The sequence below is a fragment of the Cyprinus carpio genome, chromosome B9 (assembly GCF_018340385.1).
Source record: "Cyprinus carpio isolate SPL01 chromosome B9, ASM1834038v1, whole genome shotgun sequence".
NCBI lineage: Eukaryota > Metazoa > Chordata > Actinopteri > Cypriniformes > Cyprinidae > Cyprinus > Cyprinus carpio.
Genome location: NC_056605.1, coordinates 27,993,094 through 28,014,404, shown reverse-complemented (window position 1 = coordinate 28,014,404; position 21,311 = coordinate 27,993,094). Strand labels below are relative to the sequence as shown.

General features: G+C 35.7%; 1 protein-coding gene across 4 annotated transcripts in view; it reads left to right on the top strand.

Annotated features, from left to right (window-relative positions):
- The first annotated feature begins 4,749 nt into the window (after positions 1-4,749).
- Positions 4,750-21,311, top strand: part of LOC109096423 (histone deacetylase 4-like) — a 211,662-nt gene continuing 195,100 nt past the window's right edge. For 2 of the 4 annotated variants that reach the window (XM_042731796.1, XM_042731793.1), the window contains exons 1-2: positions 4,750-4,981; positions 17,833-18,107. In XM_042731796.1, the coding sequence (XP_042587730.1) occupies positions 18,086-18,107 (22 nt within the window). In that variant the 5' untranslated portion in view covers positions 4,750-4,981; positions 17,833-18,085. Of the gene's footprint in view, positions 4,982-9,505; positions 9,530-12,898; positions 13,503-17,832; positions 18,108-21,311 lie in introns of those variants that run through there. The other 2 variants (XM_042731795.1, XM_042731794.1) reach the window with 2 other exon arrangements.

Sequence of the window (21,311 nt, the reverse complement as noted above, 5' to 3'; positions counted from 1 at the left end):
GTCTGTCTGTCTATCTGTCTATGTGTCTGTCTGTCTGTCTGTCTGTACTTCTGTCTGTGCATCTGTCTATGCGTCTGTCTGTCTGTTTGTCTGTCTGTGCGTCTGTCTGTCTGTCTGTCTGTCTGTGCGTCTGTCTGTCTGTCTGTCTGTCTGTCTGTCTGTCTGTCTGTCTGTGCGTCTGTCTGTCTGTCTGTCTGTCTGTCTGCCTGTATAGTAACCACCTAGCAACATCTGAACATCTACTCAAAACAATCATCAGCTGCCTAGCAACCACTAACATAACAACTGTCTATCTATCCCTTTCATGGTAACTTGTAATAATGTGTATGACTTTGTGTCATATCAGTGTTTGACTTTTCCTCGACATTTAGGTTTTGTACTTTCCTCTATTTCACCATCTTGCACAAATTCATATGACTTCTCATGTCTATCTCTGTATCTAGCCAAAACTTACTAAATGCCTTTAAGACAAGATTTTATCAAGCCAGCATTCAAGGTTACTCTGGATGAACTTTTCCATTCTATTTACTTTAGTAATATTACTGTTAGCTCATAGCTCATAGTGTCTATACATATTTATGGTGAAATATTAAACTTCCTCTCACTTGGGCTTTAACCACCTCTGATCTCTAAGATTTACAAATAGTCTGATCAATGAGCAATTCTTCAACGAAAGCTTACAGTCTGTCAGCTGAAACTATATGAATTCTTCCACAATGACCACAGTATAATGGGGTTTGTATACGGCCCCTGCAAAGCAGAGATAAATAGTGTGACACAGACAGCGATTTATCTGCTCGTTCCACCCAGTGCATGCGTTTCCCCTGCTATCCCCCGCCCGCCATCTCCGTTGACCTATGTGGTCAGACGCTAAAAGCCGTTGTTGTCTGTGATGTGGCTGCTCTGCATAACACTGACATTTACTGGATCAGAGATTCATCAGTCTGAAGCTCCCACATCCGGTGTTATTAATCGAGAGAACGTCTGAGCTTCTCCTCAGGCGCGAGGTACATAATGTGCTGTACATGCTCGGAGTTCAGTCTCTCTGGTTAATTACAGTGACAAATGGCAGGCGGACCTCAAAAGTGCAGCGTGCAGTTAAAAAAGTGACAGGCTCATTTCTGAATGTAAACAAATTCCTGTATTCACTGTAATCTAATTACTACCTGGAGAGCTGGAGCACATAGTGCAGAAAACAGCAGAAACACTTTGGGTGAGATAATTTTGTTTTCTGAATGAACTGACATTGCCACAAGTTGGGGGAAAAATGCAGTGTCAGGATTTGTAATGTGGTTTTATTCTTAAAGTTAACATTGATAATAATACGATTGGTTCTTGAGCAGACAATCAGCATATTAGAATGTTTTCTGAAGGATCATGTGACACATAATTCTGAAAATTCATGATACAGAATTCGAATTTTACCAGGGGAATGTGTATTTTACCCTTCAAAATGCGACTGGGCAAGTTTTGGGATTGTTTTGAGTAGAATTGGGCAGGTTTTGTTGTCAAAACCTTGCAACCCTGATAGGAGTCATTTCAAAACAACACTTCCCATTGTAAATGTAAATTTGCTAGACCGATGTGTTTGACCATTGCACTCATGTCTCGTGGCTTTTACAGCGTCTTGCACATTATGGCATTCTAAAAACATGGTGTTCAAAGGAGTTCAACTTTTCATTGCCTTGTGTTTTTTTCTCCATTTCACTGCCTGTGTCTGAGTGAACGGCCCTTTAAATGACAAAAAAATATTTTTTCAATTTCTTTTAAACTGTTTTGGAACTGAACACAAGCAAGATTATCAATGAATTACAGCTTTAATTTTTGGTAATTGTTGGTTACAAAATACTTGGAATATAGTGCACAAGTTTATTGACTATTTTCAGAATACTGTGGTGTTGCATATTGTCATTTTTGGAGCTTGAAAGTCGTGGTCACAGTGATTTGTCATTGTGTGGATAATAACATTCGGACAGCTGTAGCATTTAATGGAAGAAATTATGGGGACAGAACAACATGGCAAGTAAATGATGACAAAGTTCATTTTTGGTTGAACTGTTCCTTTAAACTGCACAAGAAAAGCTTTGTTTTTTTACAATAGCCTTTGTAATGTTTTCTTTTGCACTAATACCACAGAAATTAAGCTCTATTCCAATGGCACCGTTATATAGACACTGGAGTGACCACAGTAAGTGTTTCCAAACCTCAGTTATGCTGCTCAACATTAGCTATACCTCAAAGCATCTTGAACAGTTAAACGTGCCGTTAATGGAGAGACGCAGATCCAGCGGATGACTTCAGTGGATCAAAAACCTCCATAAGACTTGGTGTGTATTTTGCCTCCATCAACAGAAAAGTGCACAGCTGATTGTCATCACAGAAGCATCTGGCTGGCTTTATCAGTAAAAGGATTCTGTTTTTATCAGTTTGCTGCAGAATGTTTTCTTCTGTGTTCGAGTGTGATTGCAGTTCTTCTGATGAAGAACAGAGAAAAGATGAAAGGAGGAAAGTCATAAAGACATGAAAAAAAAACTCGTATCATAACAACAGCACAGTGCTTTTTCCTCTTGGCATCTAATTGAGCTAATTTGCCCTCTTGTTTTTGTTTTCATGTTGAGCTTTTGAAGCTTGACAGCTCTGTAGACAGTAATTAGTTTAGTTACATTTGCTTGGAAGTGATAATTATTGTCACCAAGCCAGGTGTAATGGCTTGAAATTCTGTTGCTAAACACAGGACACTCATGCGCAAACTGCAGCAGATCATTCTGCCAAACAGCTCGCTCTGAGCAAGCGTTTCAGCCACAGGAATAACACAATCTGCATGTTTTATTAAGGCTCATCTTGTACTCTTAGTAGAATCTAGTACTATTTATAGTAATAGGCATTTTACATGAACAGGGTACAAAATAGATCCTGAAATTAATAACAAAAAATATATGGTTTTAAGTATGGAAATAAAAGAAACATTAAAATGGCAACAACAGAGTGCAAAATATTATTGTGTGTATTTGTGCTCTATAAATAAAATGAAAATAGGGTCTGAAAACAATCATATATTATTATATTATATTATTATTTATTCAAATGTGTTCATAAACATTAAGTAGTCTAGAGTAAATATAAGAAAAAAAGTTTCAATAAACAGTATTCAAGAGGTAAGGGAAATCTGTGATTTAAATACTAAGGTAAAAGCCTTAAGTGTTGTTTAGTGGTGCATGTGCCTATTTAGAGCTTGGCAGATGTGGTCACTATAAATCGTCTTCGAATATAAAAGAGCTGTGTAAAAATGTGTTCTATTGTGTTCCAAAAGCGTGTATATGTAAGGATTAGGACACAGAAAGACCCATTTGCTTGGCGTCATACAAGACAATCTAAATGATCAGTGGATCTCTGTACTCAGTGAAACTCTGTAGTCCTCTGAGTATTAGACGGGGCAACCTGAGAAACAGCGGCCACCACAACATCGCTTTACATTCACATGACGGTCAAGCACTACCAGGCACTTTCAGCTGAGAACAGATGTGTGTGTGTAAAAAAGAAAGAAAGAGAGATTTACATTTACATTTAGTCATTTAGCAGATCCTTTTAACCTTTTATTTATTGGAATTTTTTTTTATTATTATATAATAAATTAAAAGAAAACAGATAGATTAGAAAAAGAAAAGAGCAAGCTAGTGTTAGAAGCCTTTTTTCACATTCACACTAGATTTTACATGTACATTATGTATCAAATATTTTGAACATAGAACCTATTAAGATGTTATGTTTGGTGATCTTTATACATCTTCAATAGTTCAGCCAAAAATAGTACAATTAATAATACAAATAGTAGTATTCGTGCAACATAGAAATGTGAAAACCGTGCAAGCTGTTAATAGAAATTTATTTGTTTGCGCCAGCTGCATTTGTATATAAATTTCCATTATTTTTTACATACAATTCCCATGAATTTTCCAGTGCCCAATTTCAGCAGTCCTTTTAAGGAATCCCTTAATAATTGATTGCAAGTCTGAGAATCATAATTATTAAAATCTTAAATTATTTCCAGGTGTTGCATGATAATAGGCCTAGCCACCCAGTACAATTCAAAGAACAAATCTTTGTTTTTATATTTATCTTTGTGTAGCGACAAGTGTAGTTGGATTCCCGAATCATTGATTCTTAAGAATCGGTTCTTTTAAGCGAATCAATAACATACAGCATCAACAGTGTGTTTCGATTCTTAAATAAATGACTCTTATGAGTCGACGCCACCGACTCCCGAACGAACCTGTTCTTTTTAGTGAATGAAAACACCTAAACTGCCTTGCTGTTGCTGAGTGAATATAATTAATTTATCAAGTATTATTTTCGTCATGTCAGATTCAAAAGAACAGCTGATATAGCCTATTTAAGGTTCGTGAAACTTACCTTGAGATGATGGTTGTAGATATGTCTAGTTAAAGATACACAATATGAGTTTTGTTGTAGTCAGTGGTACTATACAAATATTATAGGTTTCTTTTTTAACATTATAGTTATAATTTAGGAGCAATTATTGTATTTATATACCCTTTAAAAAGTCACAACAGCCATTTTGAAAGAATTAGGTCAAATTTATTTCCTATTAGTTATTTCTGATATATGGTGAAATCTTTAATGATCTATACAGGCTAATACTAATGCAAAGGGCTGCAACAGGCCTATACAATAACTCAGTTTCTTATTTCAGATAGTTGTTCCTCAAAAGAATATGTAGTGCACTGTTAAGGAATCGGAATCGGTCAGTTCTTCCCATCCCGTGTGAGAACATGAAGACGGCGGGCTCGACTGACTGTGATCGCCCGCCTCTGGAGGACATGCGCCGGGGACTCGACACGTGATCCGCTCGCCACAATCCAGTATGGCGGAATCCGTCGGCGAGTGGATCCGTAGCTGGCACGCTCTCCAACGGGAATAAAGTGCGGGGCGTTGCGTCCGATCGCGGCGGAGCTGCGGAGAGGTGAGCGACGGTTCGCATGCTTTCTCCAGTGATTTTATCCTTAAATGCACTGATCGCTTCAGTAAGAGAAAGAAACTTGTGGGCGATCAGATGAAACAATCAAAACAGTGTGTGTGTGTGTGTGTGTGCTGAATCGCAACTCTCGTCTCGGAGTAGTTGTGTCACGTTTCATTTTACGCGTTTTCTTCATACCTGCAGGTTAAGGAGAATCATAAAGATAGACTTTTAATAAGCTTAGTATTTTAGGTTATAATTAAGGCATTTTGGGCTGGACTATGTACTGGTAATTCCATAAAATGTGCGCTTTTATAATTTTGAAAATTTTATTTTAAAGTGTTGTTTTAAAAGATTTGAACGTTCTGTCCCTTAAATAATGTTTTAAATGTTATTAAAATCGTAATAAAAGACGGCTTGTTATCATAATATATGTATATGTTTGTGTACATTTGTTGTGACACTGTAGCAGTTCTTTGGAAACAGAGTTGACATGTTTACAGGGTCAGCTATGATCAGTATATCCGTTTTCATTACCAGTGTCATTTTTTACACACTTTCATGAGACGTTTTGAGATTTGGTAGTTTTTGCACCTTAAATGATTCAAACAGCTTTGTACAGTTTTAGATAAAAAGATGTTAGATTGTTACAACTCCTGGTTGAACATTACAGATACATGTTTCCTGTAGAGTTCCAATCAATAAACAGCATGTGTTGTGTTCTGTGCTCTGAGTGGAAGTTATGATCCCACATGACTGGTGAGACTTGTGTCATTTAAAGGGACAGTTCACCCAAAAATGAAAATTTGCTGAGAATTTACTCGCCCTCCAGCTATCCAACATATAAATGAGTTTGTTTTCTCATGCACATTTGGAGAAATTTTGCATCACTTGCTCACCAGTGGATCCTCTGCAGTGAATGGGTGCCGTCAGAATGAGAGTCCAAACAGCTGATAAAAACATCACAATAATCCACACACCTCCAGTCCATCAGTTAATGTCTTGTAAAGCACAAAACTGCATGTTTGTAATAAACAAATTCAGCATTAAGGTAGAAACCATAGAAGTTGTTCTGGTTAAAATACAAATCCATAATCCACAATATTGCTTTCTCTGGTGAAAAAGTCTAGTCTGAAACAGGGGAGAAATATGCACAGATCAAGCACCATTTACAACTGAAAATAATCCAGTTCTAAACAAACATGTCTGAGGATTTTGATGTGAGAGTAAAACAGGACTGTAGGGAGTGTTATTATGGATTATGGACTTGTATTTTGGCCAGAAGTAATGGTTTAAAATGTCTTTATGACGGATTTGTTTATTACAAACATGCACCTTTTCACTTCACAAGATATTAATTGATGGACTGAATGCAGGTCATATATTATTGTGACCTTAGTTTTTTTTTTTTTTTTATCAGTAGTTTTGACTCTCATTCTGATGGCACCCATTCACTCCATTGGTGAAGCCAAATCTGTTCTGATTTAGAAACAAACTCATCTACATCTCGGATGCCCTGAGGGTGAGTATTTTCAGCAAATTTTCATTTTTGGGTGAACTTTTCCTTTAATAGTTGTTCTATGATGTATGTATGTATTTATTTCAGTAGTCATAGATTTCCTTTTGTAGGATTTTGTTGCTTTTTCCAAGTAGTGCTTCTTCTCTAGCTCATATAGATCTTATTTTTTGAGACTGGCTGTAGTTTCTTTACATTTGGACTTTGGATCAAAACAGGTAATATTGATTCTGTAACATTTGGTTGTATCACAAAGTAGGCATTCTCTTATCAGAAATGAGGATGAGATTATAGTAATGATGTTTTCATGTTCTGAGCTGAGTCATGACGACTGTGTTGTCCGCTGGTGGTTATATCATGCTGTTGGTCTGGGCAGCTGTCACACATAGCTGGTGGTTGAAGCTTTAGCATGTGGCATCATGCACAGGCAAATAAATCCAGGTTTTAATCACAGCCTGTAGGAAGCTCGCTCGTCTTTCCACATTCCGGATCTCAAGGACCGGCGCTCAGACCTTGTAAATTCCAGGCCCCACAGGAAGAAGGTCAAAGCAGGGCAGCAGAGAGTTAATCCAGTCTTGCACGACCCCTGTTGTGCACTTTTTGACTTCTGCGAACAAATTAAAAAAAAAAAAATGTGCACACCATGTTTGGGGTTTTGTGTTGTTTTATATACTGCAGCACTGTTTAACAATTTTGCTTTTCTTGATTTTTTTTTTCTCTCTTCACGTCAAGGGTCTCATTTCACCCCAGGAATGAATGAAAGAAATGATAAATATTATACTGTTTAAAGAAAATGAATCTTTTTAAAAGTCTGTTGAGATTTTCTGCTTTGTGACTTAAATTTGATGCAAATGTTACATTTGCATTTAGTCATTTAGTAGATACTTTTATCCAAAGCGACTTACAAATGAGGACAATGGAAGCAATCAGAACAGTACTGTGTGTTTTATCTGTGCTTCCATTAATGGCTTGACGTTTAGTTTACACCTCAGTTCTTGTGCTAACAGTTTAGTTGTAGGCTTGCCATACTGATTGACATTCTAGTCAACCCATGGTGACTCGTCTATGATTGAGTAATTAATTATACAACACCTCTTCCCCTTGAAACGCATACAGCATCATTTATCCTCTCTGTGTTTCTCTGTCCACAGATCCAGTCTGTGTGACTTGGCAAAGAAGTATTCTGAGTAACGACAGCACTTAGTGAATGTGACTAAATGGCAATGTTTAGGCCCACGCTTTATATAGTCTCAAATAACAATTTAAATCAGTTTGAGACCCCTCGCTAATCAATTCTACTCCTTAGGGTACATAATTAACAGTGCTGGATGACTCATGGAGATTGGCAGATTGCACTGTTTGCTGCATCTGTGGCTGAAGAGGAAAGAGAGGGAGAATTTGGCTCCAGCTGCTCTTACATGATGCTTAGCGAGAAAAAGCGATAGCAGGAGACGGGGCGTAACTGTAGGTGGTAAATGCGGCTGGACAGATGACAAGTATGACTGGCGATCCGTCGAAAGGGTGTCCCCTAACTGGAAAATTGGATGTTTGTCACAAACAGTGTTATTAAGAGGATTGTCTTAATGTCCCTGAGGCCTTGTGTTGTCTGCTGTGTTACTGGATACCTAACTCCTTAGGATACCTAAGGATTAGTTCACACAAAAATGAATATTTTGTCATTATGTATTCACCCTCGTGTTTTTCCAAACCTCTATGATTTTGTTTTTCTGTGGCGTGCTAAAGGAGATATTTATAACAATGTGCAACTCCTCTTTTCCATACTGTGAATCGTGACCATGACTGACAAGCGACAATTTAGTGAATAACGATTTAAATTCAGTCTATTCCTCACGTAATGTGTTCATGTGGCTTCAGGAGGCTGGAATATAGTGCAAGATTGATTTGGACTGCTATTATGCTGCTTTTGTAGTGCTTTTTTGTCCTTTTTGGAGCTTGACAGCCTCTTGTCCCCATTAATTTTTATTATATGGAAGAAACATCCTGCTTATTTATTTATTTATTTATTTCCCAGAAAAGTCAGTCATATATAAGGGCTACAAAATTAATCAAAATAAAACTGAAATCACGATTATGGCTTTTATCAAATGATTTAATTGAATATAAGGCTCAGTAAATGATGACAAAATAATTTTTTGGTGAACTATCCCTTTAAATACTCTTACTTTTTTAAAACAACTCTTATTTTAATATATTAATTAGTAACAACAACTGCAATAACAACAACAACAACTGTGATAATTGTTGATTGTTTGCAATATTTTTGTTATTTTTGTTTTTTTTGTTTTTATTGTGTGAGTTTTGGCCAAATTTTATTTTATCATTTTTTTTTTTAAATGGCAATCACTATTTGTTTTTGTTTTTAATTAGTAAAATCACAATTCATTTTTTTTTTTTTGTCCAAATATTGTGGCAGTATTATAAGATTTTTTTTGTGATGTTGTTTTGTCTTTTTGGAGAATTACAGCAACCATCACTTGTTATTTGGAAAAGTACAGTATGCAGAGCTCTTTTAACAATATGCTTGAAATCTTAAGTTTTTATGCTTAACAGAAAAATGAAATTTGTATGGGTTTGGAATGACATAAGGATGAGTAAATAATGATAGGCGTTTGATTTTTGGATATTAGAATGAGTGGTTTGAATGCTGTCGCCTCAGTGTGTGGAATCATTTAATGTCTATGTCACTTTTGGTTTGCTTAAGTGCCTGTTTGGTTTTCCATTGTGCTCTGGCAGAATTTGGCGAGGCTTGGGTTAATTTGGCAATCCGTGTTTGTCCGAAACCCAAGATTGCAATAATTTAAAGCTTGTCTGTTTATATGATGAGTTTAATGAAAACTGAGTGTTTGTGGGCAGCACATAAGTCAAGGTGATATGAAGCTCATTGTCACCTAACTGTGACCCTTCTGGCCTTTGTCAGCTCATGAAACTGTTATAACGCTCCGCCGGGCTGGCAGACTGAGCGGAGGACGCAGAAGACAGACAACAGCCGAGGGAAAGTGAATGACCGTGGTGAGAGAGTGAGTGATGATTGTTTTGCCCCTCATAAAGTCCAGGCAGGCACACAGTCACAAGGCTCATTTCCTGCTCTCTGTTTATCTGAAAACACACAGGCCTGTATGGGAATGCAGATGTTGAATTCTTGCTGCTCAACTGATGCTCATCGGACTGTTTAAAGGCATAGTTCACCTTAAAATAAAAACTCTGTCATCATTTATTCACTCTCAAGTTGTCCCAAACCTGTATGAGTTTCTACCTTGTTATTTATTTATTTATTTTTTTTTGCAAAAGGTGAATTTCTTCTAACAATTCATTGTGACCATCGCTGTCAAGCTCCAAGCTCCAAGAAAAGAAAAGTTAAAAAAAACTTTTGGAGGGTTATTTCACCACAAAAAGGACAAATTACTTGCTGTCATTCCAAATCCAAAACTGTATACTTTAATTTCTTTTGTGAAACATTGTGAAGATATGCAGTTTAAGTCATGCAGTTGGAACTGATACCCAACATTCTTCAAAATATCTTTTTTTTTTTGTGTGTGTGTTCTGCAGAAGAGAGAAATGCATATGATTTTAGAACACTAAATAAATAATCAAAAAAATTCTCTTTTATAGCAGCATATAGTAGTAGTGCATAAACTCATATGCCATATCTTTTAAAAATTCATTCATACTGTAGTTCTCAGTTCATTCATAAAAATGTTCTCAGTTTTGAATTATTCCTACGTGAAGCTATCATATATTTCATAAGACTTGGAATATAGCACACAAAATCGTTTGAACTACTTCCATGGAGCTTTTATTATATTTTATTTTTCATTTTTGAGCTGATGACAACTAGTTATTTTAGTACTATTTGATTATTTTTTACCATTTTTATTAATATTTTGAATAGAGATTTCAAATTTTCATTTTATTTTTGGTTTTAATCTGTTATATTATTTTTTTGATATTGTTAAATACACTTTTTTTAAATCATTTTTCTTTATTGTTTTAAATTATTTACTGTTTAGGTTTATTTTGAGTTTTATTTTTAGTTTAGTTTTAATGTATTTATTTCCAGTTAGTAATTTTGAAGCTTCAACCTAAACTCATTAAATTTTTTTTTTTTTTTTTTTTTGCATCTAATATTTGTTTTATCTTACTGCAGCCTAATTTCAATGAACAAAAATGAGTTTCAATAGTTTTAGTATAATTCAATATTAATAACCCTAATGACAGCTGTAGTTGCTGGTAAAGCTGTGCAAAGTTTCTTCAGAAAGTTCTTCTCTCGTGTTCTACACAAAAAATAGCTTACGGATTTGGAACGACATGAGGGTGAGTAAATAATGACAGAATTTTCATTTTCGGCTGATCTAATTCCTTTAATGAACACCTACTGCACCAAATCACTGGTTTAAACATGCACAATCTGTTGCTCACCAACCCATTTTCTTAACACATCTTGCACTAGTTTACACTGCCAAACCAAGACGTCAGCAACTGAGCGAATTCCTTAATGAAAATCCGGAGTGAATTTAATGGCACACAACACTATTTACCACGTCAGCCCTGGCGAGAAACCCAACTGAATACACTGCCTGCCTGCGAGTAGATGTGGAGTTCCTTTCCAACACGCTTCCCTCAAAAGTTGCTCAACATTGTAGTTTTTAATGGAATGTGACACAAAGAGCTTTAGCTGAGGTTTAGCCGAAGCAAAGACATTGGGAAAAGAGATTTTTATGGTCAGCCAAAGGCTTTCGTTTTCTATGTTGGTTCTCAGCTTTGACTCATGCAGACTTGCCAAACAATAAATGGTCACTCTGATCAAAAGCACAGTAGCTTTTTACATTCATTAGCTCCGTCAGTGCTGCGTAATGGCTAACTGCTATTATATTTGGCCTGCTCGTGTAGTGTACATGAACGAGCAGCGGCGACTATTGTACAAACACAGGCGGCGTTCTGTCATATTGGATTGGGTGTCATTTTCCTGCTGATGTCTTGTAGCGTGGCTTTTCTCTTTGGGCCTGTCAGCTTGTATCAGATCTGCTCCTCTGTGATGGTCACCCTAGACGGCTGGTCGGCCATGTCTCACTTTTTTTTTTTGTCCCAGACAGGATGATGTAAGACCGTAATGTCGCTGAGGGTATGTACGTGTCTTCACTTACCCCCAGGTTAAACCCATACCCCCAGACATGAGCAGTCAGGGTCGGGACGCTTGACCGACTTTGGCTGATTTTTGTCCTGAAGCTATCTGTTAGCATTGCGCCCCGCTTTCTTGACACAGTTTTATTTAAAACTAGGCCAGCATTCCAATTCTGATTAAAAAAAATTAAAAATCTTTGTGTAACATGTCTTGTTATAGTTGTTACACATTGAATGGTTCCCATCATGATCATGGCAAACCTGGATTAAGGGGCTTTAAATGGCCATGCTTGATGTCTAGAGAGCTGGAGCACCTTAATAGTGATATATCAGTTTATTAGTTATGAAGTTCATAAAATTTTAAAATACATCCCCACTTTGTATATTTACTCAAAATCCAAATAAATTTTTTTGTTTTATATATATATATATATATATATATATATATATATATATATATATATATATATATATATATATATTTCAGTTGTGTCAGGCTTCATCAAGTATTGTCAGATTATGATGACAAATATTAACAATACTGCAATACTGTAAAAAGAATATTATAGAATTTGTATTTATTTTTATATACAGTATATTATCTATTTTTATATTTAATTGTATTATTTATTGCAGCAATTACCATAATTTTTTATATGGTTTTAAAAAAAAGTATATTTTTTTTATACAATACATCTTCAGACCATGGTGATTGATATTTTAATTATTATATGTCATAATTATATTTATTTATAGTAATTGTTCACTTTTTCTTCTTATCCTTGCAATTGGCATTATTTTCATGACATTTTATATGATATTGTAGAAAGAAAGATATTCATAATATTTATATTTTTATGCATTTTACATTTCTATCTTTTATCTTTTATTTTTATGTGCAGATTTTCTTCTCTTTTTTTCATGCAATCAGTGTATTTTTTTGTAGTCTTTTTATATTTTAGTTGAGGCTGGCTTGAACAACATTAAAGAAACAGTAGAAAGAATGATACTGTGATATTTTTGTTATTATTACTTATTATTATTATTACTCAGACTTGATCGAAAGATTCCTAACCATATCAAAGCCAGCGTTTTAATATCAACCCAACCAAACTGCACTTTCTACATACGTCAGAAACACTTTTTAGATAGTTATGTTTCATTTGACTCATTTGTGTGTGCATTATCTTGTCATTTTTCACTCATATCGTTTTAGTACGTGAGAAACATGACTAAAATAACAAACATAGTGTGATGGCCACAGAGCGTAGAAACCAGCCGTTTGGAAAGATGAATGCTTACATGCACGTTCTCGCTATGGAGGGTAATCTAAAGCAACAGTTATCTTCAAATCAGCCTACGAGGCATATCATGGACGGCAGTGCCTAAATTTAACGCACAAGTTAATACAGTTGTCCCAGACGATGTTTGACGTCTTGTGATGCAGTGCAGTTAACATGTTTTGACACGCTCATACATGGAGATGTAAATTCAAGAGATGCCCCTCTACTAAAATAGGTCTGAGCTGAGAATAGCAGTGTTGCTCGGGGTGGAAAACATCTCTTTCTTTGCGGCTCTTCAAATGCTACTTTGACTTTTATATCAGGGGTTTCCCTCAAGTCAACCCTGCGTCACTGCGGTTCACACGGTCGCGCTGGTCTTGCTGCCGGGGCCATTTGTGGTTTGGGACGAATGTGGTCGGTCAGCGATCTCTGAGGCATGAGGGAGTAAGTGACTGAGCTGTAGTGTTCAGTTCGGGTCAGGGAGGAAGCTCACTCCATTAAACACTCTCAGGAAAACATTACGCCTCATGTAGAGGAACACCACTGCAAATGATGTTGGAGAAGTGGCTTTCTTTGGCAGCTTTTGAAGGTGAAGTGTGTCATTTTTGTGTAATTTCTGCTTTGCACTGTTCAAACAAACAGAATGGTTCTGTTTATTGAATCATTCAGTGAATTAAATAACTCACTCACTGAATGTTTCTTGACTATTAATAAAATTAAGTTATTCAATGATACTTAAATGTTTTTTTTGTTTTTGTTTATAGGGAAAAAAGTAGTCTGATTTGTAAACAAATGACTCACATGAATCAAAAAGAATGAATGAATAATGAATAACAATGCATTTTGAATTTGTAACTCACTGAATTTTAGTCAAAGTGGTTTTTGAATTTATTCTTTCAGATTCAGTTATTTTCTTTGAATTATGGTTCAATGAATAAGTCAAATCTAAGTCTCTTTGAACAATTCTATTGATTTCACTAAAAAGAACCAGTTCAAAAGAGTCAATTGTTCACAAATAGGACTATAGAATTTTTTCTTTCAAAATATTAACATTTAACTTTTTTAATATTCAATATCAATTATTAAATATCAATTCTTAGTATATTTAGACATTACTGTTATAAATGGCGCTTAAAAAAATAAGTTTGTAAACAAATTGTTCTTTTTTATTTCTCAAATGAATCGGTTTGTCTTAAATTAAGTTAAATCAAGTTATTGATTTGAATCATTAATTTGAATCATGAAATGACTCACTGAATTGGTTCAATCGATTCTTCACTTATTTTTTTTATTGAACTGTCTTAGTAACCGTCACTCTTACAAATGATACTTAAAAAAAAAAAAAAAAAAAAAAAATATATATATATATTATTTGTTTAGTTTTTATCTCATCTGAGAACAGAAAAAATCAGTTCTCACTTTTCCTTCAAACACATGCATTGATAAAAAATATATATATATTTTAAATAATATTTTCTTGAGTTTTGTTTAGTTTTCAGTCCCCTCTGAGAACTGAGGAACTAAACATCATCAGAGAACCTGAACCTGAATCTGAATCAGAACCAGAATCATTAAATTCTCATTCCTTCTTCAAACATGCATTGATAAAATAGGCATTTCTTCAGTTGTACACTTTACCTACAACTTTGTGCACAAATATGTCATTGTGGCCCAAGTCTCCGCCCATGCATTCTCACATTTACTCAAGATCTTTATCCACTGTGTCCGTGCACGTCCACTTTCTCTCTTTGTTTATTACGCTCATGGGGCTGGAATGGCGCCATGTGAGAAATGAGATGACAGCAAGTGCAAAAGACTGCCGGAGGAGCTGGAACTAAACTCCCTCCAGTACATGTAATCCATGCCACCTGGCCCCAGCGAGAAGCCATACTTTCTTTGAGAGGAAAGCTGGAAAATCCGACGTCCCGTAAAGATTGTGTGTGGTTCTGCATAGACGTGCTTCTCGGAAACAAACAGATTAATGGAGTATTAAAAATGGGGCAGTCGTGGCCTAATGGATAGAGAGTCGCACTTGTAACTTGAAGGTTGTGGGTTCGAGACTCAGGCCCAGAAGGGATTGTTGGTGGGGGGAGTGAAAACCAGCGCTCTCTCCACCTTCAATACCATGACTGAGGTGAGACCCTTGAGCAAGGCACCGAACCTCCAACTGATCCCCGGGTGCAGCAGCATTGGCTGCCCACTGCTCCGGGTGTGTGTTCACGGTGTGTGTGTTCACTGCTGTGTGTGCGCATTTGGATGGGTTAAATGCAGAGCACAAATTCCGAGTATGGTTCACCATACTTGGCCACACGTCACTTCACTTTCATTTATGCTTCACTTCTTTCTTGTGCCTGTGATGCAACACCTTTTCCTGGTGTGCGCGGAAAAATTCACGTCAGCTTTGGGAGTTGCTAAGATTAAATCACATTTTCTTGGCACATTTGATTGGGTTCGAGTACTTACGGTCTCATTTTTATTTGTGATTTGAGGGCATAGATGTGTGGTTTGGAATCGTCAATTATTGATATGCTGTATGGAATTAGCATTTATTGTTGTCTGATTTGCTGACATATGAAACTTGTGCATCCACTTATTACTTGTGGCTAAAATTAAAATTGACCCTGTTTTTTTTCAATGCATGTTCCTGGTCTTACTTCACCAATGCATGTTTTTCCAGTTGTTTATCTTTATAATCTTTAATAAAAATTTAATTTTGATCTAAACCCTAAACTAACTCTAAATTTCCTTTTTTGTCTGACTTCATGATTCCTTACTTTTCCAAACTCTCATTCAAACCGCCTGACTCCCCATTTAATGCCAATTTTATATTTAAACCAATCCAGGATTTTTTTGCATACTCTACTGTTCATTACTGTACTGTTTTTTTAAGATAAATTGATAATTTTATTTTGTAAGGATGCAATAAATTAATCAAAACTTACATTAAAGACATCAGTAACTATACAAAAGATTTCTGTTTCAAATAGATATTGTTCTTTTGAACTTTCTATTCCTTTTCTATATTCATCAAACAATCCTAAAAAAAATATATATTGCTGTTTCCACAAAAATAATAAGCAGCACAACTGTTTAGCATTGATAAGAAGCATTTCTCTTTTTTTTCTCACCAGATTAGCATATAAGAATGATTTCTGAAAGATCATGTGACACTGAAGACTGGAGTAATGATTCACAATGAAAGACTATTTAATGAATTGGTCAGAAAGACTCATGAATCAGTCTAAAATTCATCAACCCACAGGTTTTGCGGTTCTTTGCTCGTTTCATTAAAATAAGTCATTATTTTCATCCTGTGTATTTTCAACTCAATATGAACCTGAGGATGGTTACTGTGAGCCACGTGCATTTGGTTTAGTGTATAGTTGGGCCCAGTTATAGTGAGATGGGATTTCTTCTTAAAAAATTCCAAAATAATTGTTATAATGAATTAAGGTCCTGAAATTGGAAATTCTCTCAGATTCCCATCCCTATTAGCGTTACCCAGCCCTGCTTGTCAGAAACATGGTGTTGGAGTAAACCCACCCTCATAGACTGAGTGATTTTCCTTTACTCTAGGCCTCATTCCTCTTGGAACAGCTGATGTTTATGGTTACATAACATGGCTAAGCTGTGATGTCCTGCTGTGTGCTGGACTGCTCCAGATACTGTTGTTATGCTGACAGACAGGTTCCTTTGTTCCAGGTGGACATAAGGAGAAATGTACACACACTTATTGTGGGGCGGGCTGCGTTACCGCTTGACATGTGATGGTTATTGTCAGTTCTGTTGAGGTTTGTGACAGCAAATATGGCAGGCTGGGAGGGAATGTGTCAGCGTGGCAGATTGGTAAAGGGTGGTTTACACCCGCCCCGCCGCGTGTCAAAAATGTGTCACGGCGTCCTTCTGCTCTGGCCTTTGTCACGTATGTATACTGACCAGGAAAAGCCCACTTGAGTGACGTGCACTTCAGATCTGGCTCTGATACGAAACCTAGTGTGCTGCCTACGTAGGGAACATTGTAAGCGTTCCAGTTGACCAAATGCTAAGGCATCACAACACCGAAGCCAATCAAAAAATGCTTTGCAACCAAAAAATTAATTCAAGCTGGTGAACATAGAGAGAGAATGTTGATTATGAAAACAGTTCATTAAGTACTGAAAATTAACAGCACAGTTCAACACTATTAAAATTTATTGCAAGTTTTTGTTATAAAAATATTTAAGATATTGGACGAAGTGAGAGAAATGTTTAATATAAATATTTAAGTTCATTCAATATGATACTAATAAAAAAAATAATTAAATTTGGATATTTGAATTGTATTTTAGTATTTATATAATATTATAGTATATATTGGTACTTTAAATTATCTTATTTATTTTTTCAATTTTGCACTTTAAATTTAGTTTGAACTTTTAATAAGTTTGTTATGGGCTTATGCTATATATTATTTTTTCTAATTATCTTTATTTTCATTTAGGCTAAGTTTTAATAATTTTAGTACTTAAATGTAAATGTTTTTTTTGTTAGTTACCAAAGAAACATTTCTAATTTTAATTTAAAATTTTTGTATTTAAATGTTTAATCTTTTCATCTATTGATAATTTATTTCAGCTACAATTGAATTAACAAGAACAATTTTCATTAGTTTTGTTAAGTCACAACACGTATATCTTACCCAATATTTGTGTATGTTATGTTTTTTCACACTTAGAATATTGAGTGAATTATTTAGCAGCATGCTAACGTCAAAGTTTATTAAAATCAAATGCTAGTTGAGTCTTCTAATGTGCTTTTTATATGTAGAGTGCTCCAAATTGCTCACTTGAGAGGCTGTGCTTCAGTTCAAGATAGACAGCATTAATTATAGCTGTTGTGTAATTTCTTTTTTTTCCTTCTTTTTTTCTTTCTTTTGATAGTTCATTCTTATCGAGCGAAGAGGAACTGATACACAGAGCTGGATCTCGGCCAGAGGGGGCGCTATGAGCCTCTGAGATTGCCCTTTCTTTCCTGTCCCGTGTCTCTTTTGACTCGTCTTCCCATTCAACAGTGGATGGTGACCAGCCAACAAGCCCCAGAGGAGCCGTGAGGTGTTTCTCACATCCTCATCTGCCAGGACACACTCCGCTTATCAAGCCAGTCACTTCAGAGAAAGCCACCACCGTCGCCACAATGAGTTCCCACAGCCGCCCAGGTAAGAGCTCTCCGTGGCCCTTCAGTGCTTTTCGTCTTGGGTTACCCCTCTCTGAACAAGATAAACACTGTTGAATCAGCTCCGCTCCGGTTTCAATTACGTCTGTCTGAAAATAAACCTTTTGTGATCCAGATATGCGCCGTTACAAACCTGTTTCTCTCGGTAAAGGAGGATAGTGTTTCTGTGCTACAGGAATAGCATGTGATTGGGCTTCGAGGGTTGAGAATCAGCCTTGAGATGCCAGAAAAGGCTTTTGAGCGGCTTTTTGATTCGCACTCAAATATCTGTCCCCTCGACTCTGCCAAGGCCTCCTTGTCCAACTGTCAGCTCGAGGAGGAGTTTGATTATTCTTGGAAAAAATTGTAAGCTGTGCTGCTTCTCCCTGCCTCCCTCTCTTCCTTTATCTTTCTGCTTATATTTTCCCTTTTGTGTTCACAGAGGAAAAGGTCATAGAGTTCCATATGCTGTCTTTTCACTGAATCATCCGCTAGACAGATGAGCACTTAATAGTCGTACGGCTTCATTCTGTGAGCGGCTGTTGGGTTAGTAAAACAATGAGCCATGAGTGGTCAGTTACAGGGATTTTACCATGAGTAAGTGCTGTTCTTGGCCTTAGCTGTGGTAAAATCACTGTGATGCAATGTGACTTGAATTACCATTGTGTATGAAATGTGCTATATAAATAAACTTGCCTTGCCTTGATGCAACTGGCTTATTACTTTTATAAAATTATGGTGATGGCATTGTGATTAAGCCACACTAAAGATTTACATTCACGAATGATAATACACTAAATTATAAAAATTATGGCCATATGATAAGAATGGGTGCCTTCTTCAGTGTAAGTCTATGGGATTTTGCTGTTCATTTTATCATTTAAGTTACCTGCGGTCTTACTTCTGTAAGCATAAAAGTTAATTTAAAGAGAAAATTACGTTTTCATGACCATATTATATACATATATATATATATATATACATATATATATATATATATATATATATATATATATATATATATATATATATATATATATATTATATACATATATATATTAGGGGTGGAACGGTACACAGATGTCACGGTTCGGGGGTCAAGGTTTGTTACGATTTTGGTATAACAGGAAAATAAAAAACAATTTTATCTACTATGCTTAGTTTCTTTTCATTTATTTTGAACAGACAGTAGTACAAATGACTTTTTTTTCACCTAGATGTGAAAATAGAGCACTAAATATTATTACATTGTTATATATAAAATCTGCAGTACATATATACATAGAAGTAATTAATTCTTGAAATATATTTGATGTAGTTTACAGATAAACAAGGGAAAAACAATGCGACACGTAACGTAGCCTATATACGCTGAGTTTCAGTTCATTTTGCTGAATTGCTTTGTTCAAACTCAAATGGCAGAAAGCGATATCCTATTTGTTTTCTTTATTTTACAAAAGCACAGTGTTTTGTTTTCATTGTGAGTGTACGCAAATAAAAGCAGACCTTTAAACAGTGATGCATTATTTATAAGACAATAAGTGTTTAAAGTTGATTCTGCTGGTATAAGGAAATAATTGAAGTGATGGCACCAGTGCGCACGCACACACACACACACACACACACACACACACACACACACACACACACACACACACACATATACACACACAAAACACATCAGTTCCAGCATTGCTAACTTGATAGCACAGTTGGTACTTTTTAAAAATGAAATATAGTGAACCAAACATCAGCGCACCCACCTCTGTGTCACCGTTGGAACTGAAGTACAACACCTATAATTTACATAATAAATAATAGTTTAGCATTAAGGTACGTTACATCGTAAATATGGAAATAATATGGAATATTTGACTTTGTGCTGAATGAGAGAGGTAAGATACAAGAGCACAAAGCTCCATTTCGCAAACAGTTGAGTGCACAAGCCTTTAAAGTATACTCCTTTGTCAGTCTGTGAGACACGCATTCAGAATCAGGACATGGTCACTGTCTAGTGGGTCTACTGGATTGGGGGTGAATTGCCTGTAATTGTTGTAAGGCTTCATGCACCAAACAGAGATGTCCATACTGTGACGGTTACATGTATCGTTCCACCCCTAATATATATATATATATATACAAAAATCAAAAATAATATATTTATTAGTGCTGTCAAACGATTAATCGCGATTAATCGCATTCAAAATAAATGTTTTTGCATAATATATGTGTCTGTTCTCTGTATATTTATTATGCGTATATAAATACAAACACACAGTATATTTTAAATTATTTCATTAATGTATTTACATGTCTATATTTATATTCATATAATATATATTATATATAAATATATGAATTATATAATCATAACCTATTTTTCTAAAATATATACATGCCCGTATGTGTATTTATATATACATAATAAATATACACAGCACACATAAATATATTATGTAAACAAAAACATTTATTTTGGATGCGGTTAATCGCAATTAATTGTTTGACAGCACTATACTTTAATAATGAGTATTATTTAAAGAAATTAGTACTTTTATTCACAAAAGATGCATTAAATTGATCAAAGTGACAGTAAGGATATTTGTAATGTTACAAAAGATGAACAAATATTAAGTAGTACAACTGTTTTCAACATCTATACGAATATTAAATGTTTCTTGAGCAGCAAATCAGAATGATATTTGAAGGATCATGTGACACTGAAGACTGGAGTAAGGATGCTGGAAATTTATAAGGGTATGCATGAGCATATTGAAATATTAACAGGAAATATTGACAGGCTTTCATCTAAATAATGAATGTTTTATGTAATGATGTTGACAGCAGCATTTTGCTCTGCATGAGTATATCACAGAAACAACACTCATTAGCCAATCATCTCTCTCCTGATCTTCTCAGAGGGAGCGAGATTTCATCTTTGGTGGTCTGTTTTGCTTATCCAGGCTTGATGTAATGGTTTTGTACTCTCTGAGCTGGATTGGAGATTTGGAGGCCACACATCCCATCCACTAATCCGCTTTGGGTCCGAAAGAGCAATTTCAGCCCAGGATCACCAGCATCAGTCTAATCCGGTGTTTCTCATCAGAAGAGGCCATTCCCTGATCTCTCTCTCTCTCTCTCTCTCTCTCTCTCTCTCTCTCTCTCTCTCTCTCTCTCTCTCTCTCTCTCTCTCTCTCTCTCTCTCTCT